The 22,821-nt window shown below is 45.1% G+C and overlaps 1 protein-coding gene across 7 annotated transcripts in view; it reads right to left on the bottom strand.

The window, feature by feature from the left end:
- LOC118511274 (voltage-dependent calcium channel subunit alpha-2/delta-4) overlaps nucleotides 1–22,821 on the bottom strand; it is a 74,097-nt gene that overhangs the window by 7,269 nt on the left and 44,007 nt on the right. For 6 of the 7 annotated variants that reach the window (XM_036054165.1, XM_036054162.1, XM_036054167.1 and 3 more), the window contains exons 5-18: nucleotides 6,008–6,478; nucleotides 5,753–5,917; nucleotides 5,556–5,672; nucleotides 5,270–5,462; nucleotides 4,487–5,010; nucleotides 4,319–4,416; nucleotides 4,133–4,248; nucleotides 3,657–3,862; nucleotides 3,346–3,551; nucleotides 2,971–3,003; nucleotides 1,118–1,225; nucleotides 929–1,042; nucleotides 705–852; nucleotides 17–637 (exon numbers count right to left, since the gene is read on the bottom strand). In XM_036054165.1, coding sequence (XP_035910058.1) covers nucleotides 17–637; nucleotides 705–852; nucleotides 929–1,042; nucleotides 1,118–1,225; nucleotides 2,971–3,003; nucleotides 3,346–3,551; nucleotides 3,657–3,862; nucleotides 4,133–4,248; nucleotides 4,319–4,416; nucleotides 4,487–5,010; nucleotides 5,270–5,462; nucleotides 5,556–5,672; nucleotides 5,753–5,917; nucleotides 6,008–6,478 — 3,120 coding nt within the window. The remainder of the gene's footprint in view (nucleotides 1–16; nucleotides 638–704; nucleotides 853–928; nucleotides 1,043–1,117; nucleotides 1,226–2,970; nucleotides 3,004–3,345; nucleotides 3,552–3,656; nucleotides 3,863–4,132; nucleotides 4,249–4,318; nucleotides 4,417–4,486; nucleotides 5,011–5,269; nucleotides 5,463–5,555; nucleotides 5,673–5,752; nucleotides 5,918–6,007; nucleotides 6,479–22,821) is intronic. The other variant, XM_036054168.1, reaches the window with a different exon arrangement.

Raw genomic sequence — 22,821 nt, 5'->3', positions numbered from 1 at the left:
TAAAACGACGACCAACCTTTAGTGGATTGTTTTGACCACTCGAGTTCAAGCGTTCCGGTTGCAGTACGTACAGATCCGTCTTCAGATCACACGGCCGTGCATGTGCCGGATCCGGTGCAACGCGTGGTCCCGCCTGCGTGTGCGAACGTTGTGGCGTCGGGGTAGATCGTTGATCGTAGTCCGGTGTTGTCACGTCACTGTGCTCCGGTGGTAGATCGTAGTCCGGCTGCTCGTAATCGTACGTATCTTCCTCCTCCAGATCATCGGTACCGTCGTAGTTGTAGTTCGAGTTTTGCCACGCACCGATCGGTGTAGGCAGCACAGACAACCAGTACGTTGCGAACGACACAAAGTACTTCAGCAACCAAGACATCGGTCGTACCGGCTTCAGCGGTTCGCTAGCACCCGTGTACGGATTGTCCCGATCGGAACAGATGCCCTGATAGTCCATCAGCGGTACCCGCCGATAGATACGGTCCTGCACCAACGAATCCATAATCGTACCATCGATCTGACCGAAGAACTTGCCCGTATGTTCACTTCGCTCGGACAGTATAACGAACCCATTGTCGTCCAGCAGGTAGCAATCGAGCTCGTCCGACGCACAGTTCTTCTTGCAGGTCGTCGAAGCGGTACACTGGCAATGGATAAATAGCCGATAAAGTGATAAGGTTAAGTGATAGAAGCCCATCGGCAAGTGTTACCTTTGACGTAATGTTGATAAAGTGCTTGAACAGTGACTCGTGCATAAACTGTAATCCGACCACGGCGGCCGGTGCCTTGTGGCCCCGATGATCGATGAAGATGGCGTGACTTGCAGTCACCAGCGTGGAGCTGTTCTTGCCGGAGTATCTGCGAGCGATGAAAAAAAACAGGGAAGCACCATTTAGTACAAGGAACCCAAGGCTGTTTTTCAACTCCACCATACCCAGAATTGAAAGGTACGCTAAACACGAATCCTTCCGGTTCGGTGGCGTACAGATCGACCGCCCGCTTGTACCAGCTCATATCCATTGCTCTCGCGTTCGTTTCGCTAAAGTGTCTGCAAAGAAGGGTAAGTGCCGGGCATCACGCATTATTCACCAAGACGAGAGAACTATAATTCCACCACACTTACGGTTCGGACGAGTCCTCCGAATGGGGTAAATGATCAATCCAGCGCAACAGTCCCGATCGGGTTGCGACGAACGTTGTCTTCACGCTGAACATGCTGAATCCAAGCCGACTGGCCGAGTTGTAAGCAGCCCAAAAATTGTCGCAATCCCAAGTGAAGTGTGCGTGTTGTTTGGCACGGATCCAGTCGACGAAGGAAAAAAGAATGGAGAGCAAAAAAAAAGCAGGAAGAAGAAAAACACCAGTTAAAGTACTTGTTGAACACGCGTCACTGAACATATTCCCCATCGGGCATCGGGTTTGCCATTATTGGATTATCTTTCGGCGACAATCTTTACCCAAAACGCGACCTGTTAGTTCTCTCCCACTCTCTTGCTCTCACACGAGAAGCAAACAACATCCTCTTACATCTGATGTTCGGTGCTTTTATTGAATCCGGCCGAGGGAAAACGACCGTAGACTTCCACAGCCCACCGAGCAGAAGGTAAGGACCCCCGCTCCGATATCTGACCGCTAGCCAATTAAATATGCATGCGTTCTACACTCCATATCGCCCGGTTGCGACTCGATCTACTCCCAACAGCAAAAACAAACCCCGCAAAAAATAAAATCCCAGAAGCCCCCGGCAAACCTTACCGGTCGTAAAAAGCCCCAGGCCACTGGGCGCATCGGCTCACTGCCAATTCATTATCCCGTCCGGCTTGACTAATGATTACGGTTCCGCCCGCCGTTTTTGGTTCCCCGGGTGGGCCAATCGCAAGAACACATCGCTGGTCCGAACGGAGTCGTTTAAAGATTCAAGCTTCCGGACACTCGGGCCAACCACCCCGAGGAGGATACATCCCCATCCCCGTTCCCTTCACACGGGACAGGGTTGTTTTAATGGGTGAAAAATTTAAATTAATTTGCCCACCACACCACTTCATTTGCCCGGCGCTCATAATGATCATGATTAGTAACCATCAACCGGGTGGGGGAGGTCCTCGCTAAGGGGCACACGGTGAGTGTGGAAGGCGGCAGACAGTGAGGTGGAAAAGCAGGATAAGCTTCATTACGGTGTGTACTGTTCGCGTGTACTTGGGAAAATCCCTTCCATGGGTTTGGGGGTTGGAAAGCTGGGAGGGAGGTGTCTGTGTGGCACGGTGTGTTGAACTGGACCCGTGTAAGGGGTTTTCCAGCACATCGTTAAAAGCCGGCAGTACAGTAGAGCGATTTGACCTGATCTGGGGTTTTTCTCTCGGTGAGAGTCGTTATCCATGTACTGTTGGCCAGCGCTGATGTATCGCAAGTACATCTCGGGGATTTTCCTAATAAATTTTACTTATTTTTGACGTTTATTTTTAATCTAAATACAACATTTAACAAAAAGTCTCTTTATTAACTCTCGAAAATTCCAAAAAGTTTATCATTGAGTGGAGTTGCTTTTTAAACCAAACGCCTGAAAGTATACTATATTTTGTAATGTTTTACTCGATCGAGAGATCCAGCATTTCCACTGGTTCTAAATGACTTGTAACTAATAGAATTTCTAGAACAATCCATTATATTCCCAAAAACTGTTCCAATATTCATTTAAGATTGCATACTTTTAGGCATTTCGCACCCGTAATAGATTCACGGTCCCAGCGGAGAGAGGTTTAGAAACCCCCAAAAATTCAATCGCTTTTTCTTATTCTCGCTCTCTTTTTCTTGCTCATACTTATCCTGTGACGTAGTTTTCGACTAAAGCATAATAGCAGCACAACAACAAAACAGCCCTCACTTCCCAATTAAAAAATCCCCCCCAAATGTCTCGTGAAGCAAAGAGAAAGACAAAAAAAAGAAACGAAACGGTTGGCTGTGGACGCTCAAGATTACCTGTGCAGCAATGCCATCAACGTGGCAATGGGGCTATAAAGTGGTGAATAGAAATCAAATGTGTTTGGTTTTTTGTTGCATATAAAAAGGAGAATAAAGAGAGGACGAAAAAAGATACAAAAGAAAAAGACACGTAGACACGATAGACACACAAAAACGCAGGTAGGTTGCAGTGCAAAAAAGAAGAGTGCATTGTTAGTTAGCTGATGATTCGTCCAATTCGTTCTGCGGTGAGTGCTTGTGCGTTGTTAGATGTTATAGGTGTGAGTTATATGATCGCGTGTGCGTTATAGTGAGACAGTTCCCGCTATTCACACACACACACACAGCTTATTTTTCTTATGGGATATTGTACGTAATGCCCACTGTACCTACCTTCGATCTTCCTTCCGCGATTGACTTGACGCACGATCGAGCCCATCGGTTACGATCGCATCCCGCACGAGACTCTGGACGAGGGTACGGTCGCAATAGTACGGTTCCGCTTTACGCGAACCTTGCATGTTAAAGTGGTGCTGAGCATAGTGCCCGACCGCAATGCCACCGTGTCCATGGTGTGGTTGGGGTGATCGTGGACGTACCTAGATATTCGGAAAAAGGACATTGGACATGTTTGAAGACAAGAAAAAGGGCTAGTTAGCAGAGGCATGCTGAGTGCTTCGTTCCGCGTCGTTCCAATCGCTTACCGACATCCACTTCCAACCGGGCCTGCCGACACGGGCCAAAAAGTGGAGCACCTGTTCCTCGGGCGTATCGAAACTTTCGTCCTTATCCCGGTAGGTGGTCTCCTCCGTACCCTCGCCATTGCCGTCCGCATCCTTCAGGCTGTTGTACTCGCAGTACACCCAATCGGGATGTACCTTCCAGTTGTTGCCCTTAAAATGTTCCGTCACTGTGTGGGGAGATTGAGTGGAAAAAATAGACAGGAGAGAGGAGAAACAGAGAAAAAGAGATTTAAATCAATCCCAAATGAAAGCATGAATAAATCAGAGATATCAAATTGCATCCACTAACGCCTGAAGGTATGCAATATTTTACAATAATCCGTTAAGGCAGCCTTCCATCGAACTAATTGCATACTTTTAGGCTGAATAAGATAAAAATATGCTGCGTGACTTCAATTACACGTATTTTTAAAACCATGGTAGAAATGCCAACTCACCATTTATATGGGAATGCCTAATCTCCTGCTGGGCATTCAGCTCATGCACACCGTACGAATCGGGCAGGGCAATTCCCAACGAGAAAGGTGTACCATCGATCGGGCCATAAAAGTATCTGCAAAAACAACGAAACCCTCAAGTTACTGGCTTCCGCCACGACGAAATTCGTACGGACAATTACTTACTTCTGAAAGCGCAAGGACACACGCTTCATCGTGTCCAGATGCGTCAGTACAGTGAGTTCGTTCTCGCCCTCCTTCTGCAGAACCATCTCATTGCGGAGCTAGAATAAAATATATGAAGCATTAGAACAGTAGCTGGATACTATCAGCAACCTTCCAGGTCATCCTTACCTCCTGAAGCGTATTGGCGTAACGCTGGTCGTGCCGCTCGTTGATGGTGTTACTCGGATTGTCCACCTCCGGCAGCTCGACCTCAGTCAAATCGACCGAATTGTACTTATGCTTCAGTGTCGCACTGTACTGATCGTTATCGCTCAGTGGCCTCAGATCCGGATGGCACAGCACCCGTCCATTGTTGTCCACGATGAACGCATACCCATTCACGCCCAGCTTGTGCTGGGGAATCATTTTCTGGATCTCCTCAATCGGAACGTCCGTACCCACGACACCGAGCAGGTTGGCCGCCCGGGTCGAGTGATTTCTTCGATCAAACACGGGTGTCGACACGGTAGTAACTAGCTTGCGGCGATTTTCACTCTCTCGCCCAAGGATACCACTGCGACCGCCCATAAACACTGGACTCCAGTGGACGGGATGGTCCGCTTGGTACAGTACCATCGGACGTGCCATAACTAGCGCATACTCAACCACCTTCTTGCGTGCCTCCTCCGCACTGTTTACCTGCACGAAGTAACCTAAGCACAGGAGCGTAGAGAAACAGTCTTAGTGTGAACCATCGACTACCGTGCACATAATTTCTGAAAAATCCTTAAACCATCTACCGCCCTTTAAACTTCATCATCCGCTACCGGAGGCTACTAGCGCGCCACGGACCACTTCAATTTATTATCGGCTTAATAATATAGCCCCGGGTCGCTCGCAGCAAAAACAAGCTAATCCTCTAGCCGGATGGAAGCTCACATCTTCACATCCCCCAGCACATCCCCGACATACCTTTATTTTCGCACGCCATTTTATAGAGATTTTTTCCACCGCTCTTGTCCGTCCCGATCAGGTAGGTGAAAATGCGTACCGGCATATGCGGATGGTTGTAATGCTTGATCACCTCCATGAACGTATCGCTCGGCCCATCGGTAATTAGCATAATGGCCTGATTGCACTGGCTGCCCTGCGAGCTTTGGTTGTACTGTGTCCGAAAAAATGGGAAGAAGAATTCGGGGGACCGTCGTGAAGCAGGCTGTCGGATTATCGAGCGACGAGTGAGTGAGTGAGTGCTTACCTTGCGCAGCAGCTCAAAAGCCGTCTCAAGGGCAGCCGAAAAATTGGCCGTATTTTCACACTCCACCGCATTGATGGCCGTCTTCACTTCCTTCACGTTGTCCGGGGTGGCTCGTACCTGCGAACAAAAGGAGCAGGAGTAGGGATAAGTAGATTGGAGCAGGCAAGCGGACTGTTACTGCCCTTAAGATAACTTACCATTTTATCCTGGAAGCAGGGCACAATCACTCGTGCCTGATCCGAGAATGAGATCAAATTGAAAAAATCATCATCGCCGAGTGTGTCCAAGATGGCGCTGGCGGTTGCTACCGCTAGCTGGTACTCCTTGCCACTCATCGAACCGGACGAATCGAGAAGAATTATCTGAGCACACACACACACACACACACGAACACAGAGCGAAAAGGGAGGTTAGAATTGAAGCATTAAGAATTCGCGTCGTCTTCGCCTTACCACATCCTTCGGTGAGGAAGCCGCCTGTATGAACCAATCTTCCGAACGAAAGTCGTTGATCTCCTTGCTGCCATAGGATGTTTCCGGTGGCCAGGCCGTGCCCGGGAATCGTCTCAAGAACCCGGTGCTGCTTCCGAAATACTGCCACGACAGGGCCGAATCCCGCTCAATATTGTTCGCAAACAGTGGATCCAGATGGGACGACCACTTGATGGCGCTCTGTGTCTCCGGATCGTCCAGGCTAACACCGGCCGGTAGCAGCACCGAGCTGAGGCTAATATTGACCGGGTAGCCCTCAAACCGACGCATATGTCGCAGCAACATCTGCCGCGAACCCTCCGCCAGCCGGCCGTCCGACTGATACTCATTAATGCGCCGTGCATCGTAGAATCCGCTCGGGTGCGATTTCGAGGTGGCCGACTCTGGATCCGACTCGGACAACGCGGCCTGTTCCGCCGAATCCATTATTCGCTGTGTGAATGAAAGTCGTGCAAAAGAAACACATTAAACGTAAGCTTCTTGTGCTATGTCCAGGAAGAATCTTTATTGAATAAACCCTCACGTCGCCATCTTCGCACAGAGAAAAAAAAAACATGGGCGCATTAAGCTGCCAGCTAATCCGAAACTCTCGGTGAAGATTCACTTCATGCTGCTGTGTCATCCACAGCACGACCGGCCGACAAATATGAAGCAACGAATACACTTTGGAATGTCCATCATTGTAATATCTGAAAGAAGACGCACATACAACAACAAAAAAACCAACCAGTGTCCAAACTCTCCCGACAATCATCAAACATCACTAATGGACGGAAATAACCCGATCGAAAGTGTTTTCCGCTCATCGTTCACACGGCGAAGCCAATCCTGGCCAAAATCGAAAGGCCGCTGTCCATCAGGCCAACCAATTTCAGAGACCTGGCTGGTTTTTTTCTTGTTGTAATACCGCACATGTCACTCATTACCTTCGGTAGTCCCCCCCGAGCAATCCATCGGATTGAGGACCAAGTTCCCTCAACCAAAGAGCCCGTGTACTCGAGAAATCCCTGTAAACGCACACACATTTGCCGAGCTGAAAATTGATACGCTGTGAAGCAAAAGTGGCCGGTTTCTGACAGAGTCCTCAGCTTTTACAGTCCGCACAAAGAACCTTTACAACGAGGCTAATGGAAGTTTCAATGGTGGCTTGTCGGGAGCAATGAAAAAAGAGGAGACGGCTCGGGAGCCATTGGCTTTGTGCTTTGAAGTTTAAAGCAGACGATTCCCCCAGGGGGAACGAAAATGCTCTCAGTACTGGATGGTACAAGGATAATCGATTTACCGATAGCACCTAAAAGCTTATCTTAGTCTTAAAGTAAAAATCATTTTTGGGTGTGGTTAAAATTGGAAAACTCCCTTGAGGGGCGTAGAATATTTATTATCATGTCTAGAAGCAAGGGAAAACTATTAGGACCATATCGTTCAAGATCTCTTCCATTGTTTTAATTCTCACATGTGGAACGCATAGCATGTGGTTGCTGAGTGTACGCCTGCATGTATGCAATTTATGTTTTTTTAGTCGTTGGTTAAGAACAAGTAAGTTTGTACAGTTTATTCGATACAAGATGAGTGTCAGGACGTAATAAGACCAGTAAAATAATCCCAAAAGGTCTGGTGCGTGGGAAACAGCTAAAAATTGGCTATAGAAAGTCATTATATGGGTAATATACAGTGATGGACAATAGATTAGGACCACCTTTGAAGAACATTGTTCATCCTTCAAGTTCGAGGCATAAACAAATTATATCTCAAGGATTATATTCACCAAATCTCCATATGAAGGAGAAACTACACTGCTAGCTACTCGGTTCAAACCCGCCCAAAGGTATGCAATCTCCATAGCAACACGTATCAAACACAGCAATCCCCAGAATTGTAATCGCTACTTAGATGCTTTTACCACGTAAAACTAAAATCTAACTTCATAAATAAATCCATTCCATTCTAATTATTCCCTTTTGCTTTTTATTAGTTTTCCAGGCGCGCTTTCAAAATAATCGCACGTCCTCCACCGTAAGCAATTAAATGTTTGCAAAATCGTACTCATTACAACAATATTTAAATTTCGTCTCGATGCTTTTCCCCGTTCGGAGCGTGTACACTCGCTCGCACACGGTTACACTGTTGCACATAAAACCCACATAACACTGTTTGTAAGTCGTGCAAATTAATCGAATCGGCGTTAAGCAAATTTTACAAGCGTACGAGCATCCATCGCTGCACAACGACTAGTTCCACACACACACACACACACAATTGCCAGCTGCATGGGCGCTGGACCAGAATCGGATATCTCGCCCGCGTCCTGGTGCGCCTCCTTAATAGATAACGTGAGCGGAATAACTATTATCATTTTGTGCTGGGCACATGTTTGGGATGCATGTGTGTGTATATCTGTATCGCACCAGGCAGCGGAATCCTTTTCTTGCTTCACGTTTGAGACGCTTCCGGCCGACCGAACAGGCTGGGGCGACGGTTCCCACATCCATACGTACGCCTGGCACAACTTTCGGTAACAATGGTAAAAGGATTTCCACTCCTTTCCACCACACACACACGCACACCCATTTTCCACAGTCCTAGTCCAACGACGAGCCTGGTTTTGCTACCATGCCGGTGCTCTGTCTACATTCTGGAGAAGGAAATATCGGTGCTGTTGCTTCTTTCCGTGCGATACCATTATTTCCATCGCTCCGGTACCGGTTGCTTCTTGGTCCCAGTGAGGACTCGTGTGGCTTTTTTTTTTTTTTTAGTGAGCGTGTGTACTTCCCGAAGCTTGCACCGTGGGGAAACTGTATCCATGTGTACATATAAACTATATTTTCCATTTTAATTTAATAGAGAACATCGTTCTCCACCCGGAACAACCTCAACGATCAACCCATTCTGGCCAGCCAGCCAGTGGACCAACGTCGTACACTCAAAAGTCAGCCCCCGGCATTATATTGGCCTTCACGTGCAGGCCTGTGTGCGCGCTGGCACAACCATTTTCTTTGGCCTTTCTTACCACGGTCGTCTTTAGAAGACATATTACGCCAAACGCTTCCGCCCGAGCATAACAGGGACCGAATGGAAAATAAAGGGCACTTTCCAACCGCCAACCAGCTCGCGAAACCCAACGTGACGGTGGTAGTTGGGGTGAAGGCAAACTCGAGGACAATAAAAATATCGAAATTAAAGCGTATAACTTACATGCCAAGGACGTTTCTGATATTACGCTTGACTTCGAAATAAATTTCTAAATATGTTTCCACCGCCGTGCCATTTCCGCCGAGCTTCGCTCAACTTCCTTATGTGTGAGTGTGTTCTTTACTTTTATCTCAAACCACTCAAACAATAGGAAGATTTCGGTCGATCGCATAACCTATTTGTGGAGCTATTAGAGTTGCAATCGACAAGAATAATTAATCTGGAAATTTTAATTCTGTTTCTAATTCAATCACATTCAATTAGGTATTTTTTGTAAATGATGATGATGGATTCTACTAAAGTTTCATTTAAATATATTCTCAAATATCATAAATCAAATAAAAAAGTCCTAAAAATATATTTTTAATCAACCAACTCCCAGCAAAAAATACTATTGAGAACCATTTCTTATGGTTCAGTTCTTTAACAAACTGGTATAAAATGTTCTTTTAAAGCACAAAAAATACTGATAGCATTTAAAATTGATCCAAACACCAGTTGATTTCTTTATGCGTACTGCACGAGTTGATTAACGCTGCTTTATTGTGAAATGCATACTTTTAGGCGTCTTTATCAAACATTTACTATTTGTACGCCTCAAACTATGCAATACACGTACCAACCGTGTACAGATTCTTATCTTCTACCCATTAACAATTTGAGAGGTCTCAGGCTTTCCATTTCTGGTTTCCTTGACTAGAAACAACTCGTCCAGATAGATTTTGATGTCTGATTCAACCGTTTGCACGATCGATATCGCTACTCTCTGGACCAGGTTCACCACCACTAGTCACTGATTTATTGCGTATCTATTGAATCATGATGTGGTGAGGTGGCTGAGATGGTATTGGCGGTAACTCCGGATTCAAACTATAGGACAGGGATAATATCAACGCCTGAAGTTATGCAAAACAAGTAACTTTTTTCTATTTCTTGCTTATCACTTTAGCAGCAACTGATAATCCATTTTCTAGCTAACCTTTGTCGCCGTGATTCAAAAAACGGAAAATCTGCAGTCATGCAAACCACGATCTACATGACCAACGCCGTAAGTTATGCAATACAGATTGCAAATGAGTATCTATCATTACATATGTATTGTATCACACTTATAAAACTGATTATCCATTATGTATCTTGTAATTGTGAATGATGTATATCACAATCTCTTTTTTAAAACATCCCGTTCAAACGTTTTTCGTTCGTTACCCGTTATCTTTACATCCAATTGAGAAACGATTCAATCTAACCGCCTGTACGTTATATCCTACTTATCCTTCTCCTTCAAAATCGTGCTCAATCCCACTGCTCAGCACACACCCCGAACACGCCATAAACCCTTCCTGGAAAAATCCCTCCGAATCCACTGGCTCCTATTAATCAATAGCGGTACCGTCTGTATCTCGTTACCCCGGCCCTGCTATATAACATGTTGCCAAATTCTTCAAACTGCATTGCCATTGCCCCATTTACCGGTGGCAACGTCTTGCGGTAGCGTGCAAACAGAAAGAATAAACACCACACCGCGGCACTTCAACCGTTTGGAGTAAGCGGCTCCGGTAAAGTACAAACCAGCAGCAGAACGGTGCTACGCGAAACACAAAACCTGTCCACCCCGACGACTGCGAGAACGTTGTTAGCATTAGCAATTTCGATACACGTTTGCACACCTAGCAACGGGCAGCAACAACATTTTACCAAAAAAATGCCCGGCTGCCATTTGAACAACGGCCACAGTACCTCGAGAGCAATTCATTCCACCGAACGCCACCGTTGGACAGGGTTTCTGGCGAAAGTATTGGCAGAAAAACTGTTTGCCAAATAATTTTTTGTTCCCTTTTTGCGTTTTTCTTTTCAACCCCTTTCACCTGTTTGTACATTTTCTGCACCGTGAAAAGTAACATGGTGTAGTGGGGAAGGAGGTAACAAAAAAGTTTTTCCAAACAGTGGACTGGTGCACCCGAACGGTACACCACTGACGACCTCACACTGTTTGCTGTTTTGCCACGTCGCCCCGAGAACACCATGGAACATGGTGGCCAATTTCACAAAACATACGACAATTTCCGTCCACAACACTCGAACAACTTCACTGGGTAAGGGCATAAGAAATGGAGTGGCAAAAAGAATGCGAGCGAAATCTTCAAACTATGAAGCAAAACAGGGAACCACTTATGCTGAGTTCACTTTTGTTTGCAGTTGTTTGCCACCACAAACTGGGTGGATTCAAATCATTTTAACGAAAAACCTCAGAGATGATGGTCCTCGTAGCAAAACAAAAAAAAAACCGCAACATAAGGAAGAATTTTGAGAATGAACAGAATTGGCTGGAAAGAACAACTGCCCGGATAATAAGTGCCATTTTGTCATTTTAATTGAATGAAATTATGTCTTTAATGAAGTTCAACGAATTTTTGAGCAGAATTTTAGATTCATCGAAAATTTAAATATTGTATTACAAATTGCATACTTTGAGGCGCATAGTAAGTAAACTTACCTTTTTAGCGCCTAAAGTTATGCAATGAGAGTAAAAATCGATTTACATCGTAGAATGTTTTAGAAGATAGAACTTCTCCTAACAACTATGACTCAAATGTCAACATTCCACCAGTAAATGTTATTTTTAATCACATCACATAAAACCACAAAACCCGCTCGAATTAATAATACAAGCGATTCTGTTCAAATTCATCCACGAGCGATGTATTCATCGCTCACCACACTGCTCATTGTTTTATATCCTTGTGAACCACGGCTATGGAACTGCCAAGTCTCTCGCATGGCAAGCTAAACCCACGCACCATTTTAACTGCTTTATTTAAAACGTTAACTTACCCGGATGCAAACGTTACGGGTTCGGTTTGGGTACTTCAAAAGGGATAGCCACAAAGCACTTATGAAGCGGCCCGCTAGTAGCATGCTTTGGCATTTTGGTTCTCACCGACATTGCTTTACAATTCAACCCACATTCACAGCCCACACACACACGCACACACTTTGAACAATTCTCAATTTCTACCCACCCAGCTATCATCAACCAAAATCCACCCTACCCAGGCTCCAATCGAACAATGTGCCATTGACCTTTTGCCAAAGTTAACCTCAATCTGTTGACCCAATAATATGGAGTTCTGTTGAAGTAGTACATCCGGCGATAGGTTCACAAGCGACGTGGGACGAACGCTTGTACAATGGCCGGTTCTTAACTCGGTTCTTGTCCCGGGGACTAAATGATTGTTTGTCTCTTTGTGTATACATTTAGGCCCACGCTCAGGGAGGCCCACAAGGGAAATTCGATTACGATGAGCTAGTCCGAAGTAAGTCAGTTCAAGCTAATAGTCTGTTCTGTGAGGAGGCAAAGTAAGCTTATATGATTGAAAAGCTTTATCTATTTCGTATGTAACTGAGAGAATCTTCAAACAGATGTCGATAAGCTTACTACCAAAGCTCTGCAATACTTCCACCTTCCCATGGTATACTTCACACACGTTTTCTAACCACAACACAAGCTACCCAACTTGCGTGAAACAAAGCACGATTCGGAAAGAAATATTAGATGAAAAATCGGCCAAACTTTTCGCTTCCATCTTCCAGCGCACGAAACACGACTACTGTCAGTTGCGTTCCGATGGTACGCCCATCCTTACCCATCACGTCAACCACATCCATCATCCCGGTGGTGGGCTAAAGCACACACGCACACACACACTCAGTAGCCAACACCAAATCCTCATTAAATCCCGGAGCCGGATCGAATAAAAATCGCTGACGCACTATCATAATTCACGGCTTCCAACACTGAGTCCCACCCTGCTTTATCCACCCTCTCACTGCCCTTCAGTATGGGTGGCACATGACGCGTACCGAAGGAAGAACGAACAAAACTCCACCCAGGACAGGAATAACAACAGACAGGGGCCATTAGTTCACACTTGCAGCGGGTGAGCCACCGAGCCACCGGAAGGAATCGATACCGATCCGATCGATCGCAACACGTTCTGCGCCAAACGCGACGGGACACAGGGACAGGCCATTTTAGTTTCGAAAAACTTCCGCAAGAACAATTTTGCCTCCTGCCCCCATAAAAAAAAACCTCCAGGAGATAGGTTTCTCACTAGCGTCGGATTACTGAGCAAGAACCTGAGTTTCGGGGAAACGAAATGTAGGGCGATGCGTTACGACGAGATGTGACTATAGGCTGTCATCCTTGCGTCAGGTTCGCGGCGTTGGATCAATAGACTCATGGCGGGCGCTAGACTCGCACGCGGACAGACCTAGGGACCGCCCAACAACAAGCCACGCTTTGACTGGCTGCTAAAGTCAGCAAATATTTTATTATTGCCGTAATATTGGCTTTTATTACTGGCAGATAATAATTCTTCCACGGGACGGGTTTGTCTCGTTCCGCTTCTAGGACGCTTACTAACAAAAACGGGGGACTACTCGTCTCTTTCCGACATTATGGCGCATCGCGCATCTGCGAAAACAAAAAAAAGCGTGTGCAAGCGTCGCCACACCATATTGGGTACGAAGCGTTCGTTTAAAGGGCACCCACACTTAAAGCGACGACATGCTTCGCATATGCCCACCAACACGAGCTTGTACCATCAGTCATCCTATCTGTCACTCAACGGAACCATCTGAACAAACCCATAAAATGACCTCAACGCGACACCAGCTCACGGTTCTTTCACGACAGACGTGCCACTGAGCTACTGAGCTGCGGTGGCTCTAAACGACACCATTTAACACCACACACAAACACACGGAGAAACAAGAAGAATGTGGTGCAAAAAGCAATCCAAAATTTGGAGCATGTCAACGCCACTGAAAGGAGAGCTACTCCAACCGAGGGGACTCGTTTCCGTTCTGACCCTGAACCGATGCAACCTGAGCTGGAGGCTTATGGAAAAAAGGCATGCCTCTAAAAAACGACTTCTTATACGCACACTGACTAGCTATAAATACTACTAACCAACACTACTATTAGGAAGCAAGGCGCAAACTTCGTTTTACAATCAATTAATCATAATCTGTCACGCAAAATGGGAAATCTTTAATTTTCGCTTCACTGTTTCACCAGTTTTTTTCTTTCTCGATCTCCCGTCACGGCACAGTGCACATCACTCCGTCTCTTGCAGCCAAAGACACAGATCATTAAAAGAAGTCTCTCGGTCGTCCCGCCGACTCAACTCAATCCCCCAACAGCAAGACCTCAGACTGTGGTGTGTATCTGTGTCTGGTCGCGATGTTTTCCCCTCCCTCAGCTGCTCATCCACAACCGAAAGGAGAGGGACCTTGGAAGTCTTAGAAAAATGTCACATCTTTCGCTGTGTCCTTTGTCAAACTAATGTGAAAAGCTGCGTTTGTGTTCGTGCTTTCGCAAGGGGAATTTTCTCTTCAGGAAAACATGAAGGCGATTCATCCTCCAGTGGCAGAATTCAGCAAACCAAAGAAAGAAGAGAAAAAAAACAGGATCCACACCTCCAAAAACCGAATAGCTTTTCACTTTATCTGTGCACCCCCGGCAATGAAGCGTCCCCTAACGTAATCGCAACCGAAGGGGCGAACCCTACGGGACAAGAAAATTCAGTACACCCATTCATCCACGCGCGTTGCTCAACCCGAAAGCGAAAGGGAAGAAAACGGGAGGTTCCACTCGAAGGAAAACCCAACCGGCCCAACTCCACCGAGAGCTGTCCGGGACGCGGGACGTTTGTGATGGAACACGGCACACAACACAACTGACATGATGAATAATCGTCAAGATTCCAGGCTAATGTCTGGGAAAATCATTGCCACCGTTCCGTTCCGTTCCATTTCATTTCCAGCTGCGCCAGTCCTTCGCTCCACAAACCTGAAAGACTTCTCCCAGACATCACGACACACACACACACACTCGCATACCGGAAGCTACCGAAGGCTCTAATGCCTGCTGAACCTTCCCGTTGCGAACCCGCCCCAGCCACACCACCGAATGGTTGATGGTCCGATTGAATTTGCGCCGACGAGGACAGAAAACTGTCACTTCGCCGAAAATGGAACCAACTGGCGAACTGTGCTGGAACTTGTGCCTAGGACGCACGCACTGCTGAGGCTCCGTCTTGCGGTAAGGCCGAAAAGAAAATGTTAATGCGACCAAAGCTCCTCTGCACTCCGCCACCAAAACACACAAATCGATGAGACACGTCGGACGCACTAAGATGATGCCCAGCCTTCAATGGCCCCCAGCGCTGTCTGTGTGAGTTTGGGTTTACTCGTCCTGTCACAAATGTGCACCAATTTGCTAGGCGGTCTAGTGCAAAAACACAGCCAAGGGATAATAATTGAAACATTTGTCTACTTTCGCCACCTTCCGGAAGGCAGGATTAAGGATGCCGATCCTCCCGTGCAGGACGACGCGAATGTGCCCTATCAGTTTGCTTCTTTTTCTATTTCCGGGTCGAGTTGGTTTATTTTTGTTCGTTTTTTTTTCGATCGTTGCTCTTGCTATTCTTATCATTTAGTCACTGTCCGCTGCCAGCTACAGAACCTCGGGGAAACTCGGTTGACGAAACAAATGCAAACCCGTGTAGCGGGGCGTGTTAGTGTGGGAAGCTTTTCCAATCTGTTTGTTGATTTGCGGCAACAATCACATCATACTCACCCACCCAATCAAGCGCCCCGTAATGGAAATGGGTGGAAATATTAAATTAGCAGCAAATTTGGCTTCTTTTCTGTTTTGTTTTGTTTTTGAAAGTTCATTTTCGTCTCGTTTTGCTACCACATTTTGATGAATTTGTTGAAATAACCAACCTGGCAGATAATCAGTGGCTGATCCGTCGTATAGATGCTGCAGGCAGATTTGATAACAGGGTGAGTGCTTCATTCTATCTGCGTAAGAGTAATACGGGTTTTGTTCTAGATATTGTAACCTCCTAACAGATAATAAATAAAAGCTTCATGATGCTCGTTGGAAGTTGAAGTTTACAGATGGTACGAATTTAATAGGAGAACATTTAGTAAATTTAAGAAATAAATAAAAAATAATTTAAAATAAATAGTTCCCTGGTAGTATGCAATCCGCGTAACAATCAATATGATTCAATAGGCACAAGTAGATGATCAATAAGCCATCAAATGGAAATGAATCTTCCCAGTTGCAATTTAAAACATTTTATGTACTATTCATTCTACAAAGAATTTTATAAAAATAGTATCAGGAGTTTCTCAACCTTAAGTGTCAAGCAATGGTTTGAAGACATCTAATAAATTTGTATTGCTTGTAGTGCTCTCCCACACAAGATCAGGAACTCTGCTCGACCAAATCGAATTGAAAAGAGTCATAACTATATGCTATCAATCTCAAAAAAATAGATTAGGAACATTAAAAATATAATTGCATACTTTTAGGCGTTATTTTGATTCTCACGAGATTTGACAAACTATAAATTCTCAAACAACTCTACACACTCTCTTATCGCTTTCAATATACATCGTTTTCACTGAAAACGAGCTAATTATTTACGTAAACCTTGAAACGGTTTATTCCATTGCCCTCGTCTGTTTCCTAACAAAATCCAATGAATATGGTAAATAATCACCAGCTGGATAAAGCTATCGAGACGATATGTACACATCCCCGGAAAAAAAACCTGCCCCTTGAACCACGGTTCCTAGCTGGTAAAAATTATTCTATTCAAATTCAACGACTCCCGATCCAGATCGGTCAAGGGCGGGCTTGATCCCCAATACATTACCCATCGAAGAGCTGCTGCTGCCTCCACACAAAAACACAGCACCAACCAGCACAGTATTCAATTTGTACCACTTATCTGGTGTACTTCAGCAGTAGTAGTAGCAGCAGCAGCAGCAGCAGGAGCTTCAGAAGTATCAGGTGCTCTCGAGCACCAAAAAACAAACAACAAAGAAAGCATGCACCCCACTCTGCCCTTTGAAGTACACGCTTTTACAAGATTTAAGAGCACGCTTCTCCCTTTTGTGCCTAACATTGCACTCGGGTGCGTCGAACGCAGAGCGAACACGTCGTGAACTTCGCGAATCGTCCTATCAACGCAGCTCGTTCGACCCTCGTTCTTGGGATGGGTGGCTTTTCCTTACCGATGCTTTCTTACTAAAATGGCGCATCGTTTCATCATGCAACTATGGAAATTCACGAGGAAATGGAAAGAACAAACATCCACGCGCAAGCAGTCCGTATCGGGGCGGAATTGTTTCTGTACTACGGGAAAGAACAATCGGGGGAAAATGAAAATAGAAAACTGATTTCATGAAGCACCCAGATACCGTAAAAGGGACGGCTTGAACGCAGTTACAGTACAACACTATAATATATAAGAGAAGAGGAAAAAAAGGTGCTAATGGCAATAGGAAAACGAAAAGATGCTATAAGCCTCGTTTAAGATAGTAACAATTACATTAAACGACTTCATTTTGAATTAAACTACAAAAAATATTCAACAACAAGAAGGCAAAGGAAAGGAATATACAAGACATAAAAGAAGAAACATAGCGCAGAAGTGTATAAAGTGAAAATATAAAGAGGAAAATAGTAAACGAGCAATACAAACTAAACGTACAATAACTAACCAAATTGAAAATGAATGAAGAAACCTTTAACGAAAATACGAAAACTGATAATGAAATTGATGAATAAAAAGAGGAAAAAATAAATAGAAAACACATGATAATCAAACAACAAAACAAGAATAGTAAATAGATATAATAAAACTTATCACTTGAATAAGCCTAGCTTTACATGACTTTTAGGATCGCCATTTTTTACACTTATGACACAACCTGCTAAATTTCATTCAGTTTGCTTTTAACATGTTTAGTGTGGATGCAATCACGAAGTAAGACTTTAAACTCCGCCTGGGTCACATCATTATCTCTTATCAAAAAACTCTTCCCCAAGTATGTGTCTCTTTTTTCCTTTAACTTATGCAACAATAAAAAATTCTAAAACTTCCGCCCTTAGTTTGGCAAAGAGAAGCCCGTCGCTTACAACGAGACGATTTCAAATGCCGCCCCGCGATTCAAAAGAAGTAAAACTTGAGATTGTACAATAAAGAGGATAGCGCAACAGCAACGACTACAACGAGCCAAGAAAAAAAAAACCGATGCTAGAAACGAAACTCTAATTGCTATAGATGATTACTTATAATAAAACTTTCATCATTAAGCAGGAAGGAGACAAACCAAAACGAAAAAGAGGACGAAAATAGCAAAGAAAAAAAAAAAACCACGATCACCCTCCCAACCCAGAAGCAAACGACGCTGCCACAAGCAAGGAAACAGCATCTGATCAATGCAGGGAATACCAGAATCACTAACCAGGACGCCGAACTTTTTTTTTGCCTCCTATTTTTTCCCAAAGGTTCCCGAATGGTTGCAGTTCATCCCGGTTCGTTCGTTGCTGGCGTGGAAATAGTGACCGGAAGTGCCTCCTACGATGGGGGGGAGGGGGACCATGAGCAACCCCCAATGGCCAACGAACCGGTGAAAATTATAACGAAATCAACCAACGGCAATGATAGCCAAACGCTATCGCCCCTAACATCCCCCATCGTACTGCCACGGTCGGGTGGCTCAGCTTGAGAAACTTGAAACTAAAGTATTCTTTACCATCCTTTTATATCTAGTTTCCTCACCAGTTTTGCCCTGCTTCAAGGGAAAGTCTTTACCCCCAGCCCGCCCATAGACATATCTTTATTTTCTTCTTCCGGGTTCCTGCTGTTTTTCTTTTTTCGATCGCTCTCTCGCCTCTTTTCTTTGTCTAGTTTGCCTTCCGTTCTGAAACCTTTCGAAGCAGAGCCCGTACAAAGTTGCTTCCGTAAAGATCGCCGGAGGAAAGAAAACACCCCCAACCAACGCTGGCTTTCCCATGGCTAGCGCTAGTTTTCCAACATCCACTGACGGCCATCTCATCATCTTCGGCTTTTCGGGTCCGGTTGGTAATTGCTTCAAATTGAAAGTAAGAATGAAACTCTCTGGCACCCGACGTACGGCCAGCCAAAGAAAGCCAACCTCGCTGTAGGATGATGGCCTTGTGCAGTGAGCAAAATCCTTCCCAAACGTACACATAGGATGGAGCATACACCAAAAAACAGCTCCGGATGTGATGTGTACCGAGCGAAAACGGGTGGCAAGCGGAGAGGCCACCCGAGAGGGGCAGTGAGCACAAACAGGCATAAAAAAAAGTTTTCCAACTTTTACAGATGTATGCCAGCAAATTGGTGTCAAAGTGATTTTAATGCACAGATAAGTTATAGCGAAAGTTTATCACCGGCGCAAGTTTTGCCCGCCCATTCGACTGGCATGAAATCACACGCGGCAAAAAGAAACCTCCCGTTGCCTGCCAACCCCCCCGCAACCACCAACCAAACGTCCATGGGCAGGTTCCCATCATAATTGGATCGTGTCTGTTTATGGAAACATTAGGAAATTAGAAACACGATAAAGACGATACGAACGGACGTCGTGCGAAACCCTCCAGAACGCCACACTGCAACGCTACTTTAATAACACACACACACACCTATACATCTGGTGGAAAAGAAAGGAAAAGCGAATGGGGGGGAAAAAAACGTGGACGAAAAAGTTGTGCACTTGCGCATTTGAGGTCACGTTGTAAACGTTGCTCACGCCACACCATGGGTGCATGGGCCACCAGCGCCTGGTGCCGCTTGGTTGGTGCTGGTTTGGCTGGTTGTTGTAAAATGTGCAAAAGTTTCCGTGCAGCTTGTAATTAATTGAAGTAATCACGCCGAGGGTGTTTTGGAAGCGAGTGTGCCGGATTATTGACGTAACGAAATTATTTCAATCGTGCCGTGCAGCACAAACACAACTTTTTGCAGTGTGTGTGTGGTCCTCTGGCTTGCAGTGCAGGGAGGGAGGGAGTGTTTTTGTTGCTTTTGTTGGGGGGGGGGTGGTGTGAAAGCATTCGCTTTTTAGATTTTAGAGGTAGGATTGGGCCACACACAACACTTTGCTTAGTGTGGATGAACAGATGGAAAAGTTTGGTTTGGTGCAGTATCGGTAGAAGGTTTTGCGAAAAGAAACTATTTCAAGTCAAGGTACTGTTTATCACAAAAGTCTGCTCTATATTGGTCTTGAAGCTGTAGCTGTAAGCTGGCGGTTTGCCGAGTTGAATCAGAAGCTTTTAACAACTTAAATGCAATGACAGCAATCATGAAAGATTCATCTCAACAAGGTTTGGATTAGATACGCCTGCATGTATGCAATTATTGTTTTTGAGTGATCTGTGCTAGATTTTTAGGGTAGTTTGGACAGGTTTTGTTTCGAAAACTCTTTGAGCGTTCATCGAGATTTTCTTGAGAAATCTTCTCTTTTCAAAATATCTGTCACTGCTGACGAAGCTGGGACTATATAGGACATTTATAATACTAGTGCTCACGTACGCCTTCGAGACGAGGACTCTGTTCAATATTGGTGAATTTCTACAGACCGCGTTCTAGAGTAAACTACAAAGCTGGTTTTTTTACGTCTCATTTGTCGAAGGACAGTGGAGGAAGCGTTACAACGACGAGCTCTATAAACTATAGGATGCGCTCCCAATTGCATAGCGTGTCAAACTCTCCAAACTCCGGTGATCGTCCTGTCATGAAAGAGAAACCGGACGACACAGACGGTTAAGTCTTTACTAGGTCATCCCCATCGTCATAAAAAGCATGGAGATTTCATAAGGCTTCGAAAAAATAATTTAGCATACTGCATAAGGTCAGGCGTGTGCATTGGGAACAATATCGCTCAGTCATGTTAGAAGGATCAACATTTTTGATGTTTTGCGGAGCATCTCATCCAACAAAGATTTACGCAACACGGAGCTATATAAGTTTGCCAATTTTATTAGAGTTCCTTTGAACATTATTGTATCGAAAATCGAATAAAATTGAAAGGGATGAATTCTTACCAAATGTAAGCAACAATAAATTATTATAAATAATTATTAAATTTAATATTTAAGGATCGCATGTCATATTATACCGATGTCTCTATCTATTATTATCGGTGTCTTTCGTGTAAAGGTTTCGAGGTTTCATCTTCCCATTTCTTGCTTTCCTGATTTGATTTGATTTTTAACACACGGCAGGACCGGCGTTCAAATCCCACCCAAACCGCCTCCCAGTACGCAGGACTGACTACTTTGCTACGGGTAAAATCAAGTCCTAGAAAGCCATAAATGGCAGACCCTTCTAAGTTGTAGTGCCATGGAAGAAGCAAGAAGGAGAAGGATAATCAGTCTTGCGGATAAAACACTCTGATGAACTAATAACGAGCACATTTTAATGGTTGTATATTGTATGAAAATAGCTACCAATTGTTTGATTGTCAGAATTACCTAGAAATACCTAGAACTCGCTTCATTAAATCACGCATTCGGATTGCATACTTTTAGGCTACAATAACAGACATTCTCATCTGAACATAAAAAAGCAAGCTGCATGCAGCTGATCCGAAACACTTTTACTATGGGAAATAAAACGCTCCCTTTTTTTCTTCTTTTCTTTGCTTGCACAAATGCTTGCCGCTTAGAACAATTAATTCTATCTTAATAATATTGTTAAACGTGTCATTAAATTCTAAACGCATTTTCCCACTGCTGGAAGGATCGCACTCACCCGAACCGTGGCGCACTTGTTGAACAACACACAAACATAAAACACAAAAGAAACACTCAAACAAACCGCACAAACCAGCCCCCCCCCCCCCCTTACTCCCCCCACAACTCCCCCACCTTACCCCACCGGTTGAAGTGATTCAACCCTGTCAAAGCTCGCTCATCAGTAAAAACATTCATTTTAAAGAACAACACTTACAGCGCCACCAACAGTATTTTCACGAAAGAGTTGCCTGGCTGATAAAGCAATCGGTGTGGGAACCAGCAACGGGGTGGCTCGTTTTCCGCGCGCAACCTAAGTGGAAAATAATTGTTCACGCTACAAATAAATTAACCTCTTCTTAATCATCTAATCTGCTTCCGCCGGCGTGGCTGCAAAGTCTGGCGTGTGGCAGTACTGTGGCAACACTTCCGCTACAACCACATTTACATATCACACGAGCCACGAGTGGGTGGTGCTGGGCCGGCGGGGGGGGGGAGGGTGAGGGCCGAGTGAGTGGCTAAAGGGTGGAAGTTGAAGGAAGACGAACGAAAAAAAAGCGCCGAGAGAGCGTCGAAAAAAAGTCTCGACCGGGGCATCCATTCGTCCTGACGCCCTGACGCTTTGGTGCCAGCCCAAAGTAAATAAACAACCAGAACCCAACTGTATTGGGGGGAAGGAGGGGGAGAGGGGTGAGAAAGCTTTACCACCCCAAAATGGGAGACAATAAATTCCACGATAATTTTACGATTCGTTCTTCGTCTGCCTGGTGAGCTGTTGCTTTGTAAGCTGGTTGGAGTTTCGGGCTCTGGGGGAAAGTGGCGCACATTTTATTTCCTCCCCCCCCCCCCCCCAGTTTAAGGGAGGTTGGAAAACCTTCCCCTCCTCCCATTACCTTCTCCTTTTGCCGAAATCCTGTTCCGGGGCGTGATCAAACCCCGATGCCGAGAATCTGTTTGCCGC

This window comes from Anopheles stephensi, chromosome 3, assembly GCF_013141755.1.
Source record: "Anopheles stephensi strain Indian chromosome 3, UCI_ANSTEP_V1.0, whole genome shotgun sequence".
Classification (NCBI taxonomy): Eukaryota; Metazoa; Arthropoda; class Insecta; order Diptera; family Culicidae; genus Anopheles; species Anopheles stephensi.
This window is presented reverse-complemented; position numbering and strand designations above follow the sequence as displayed.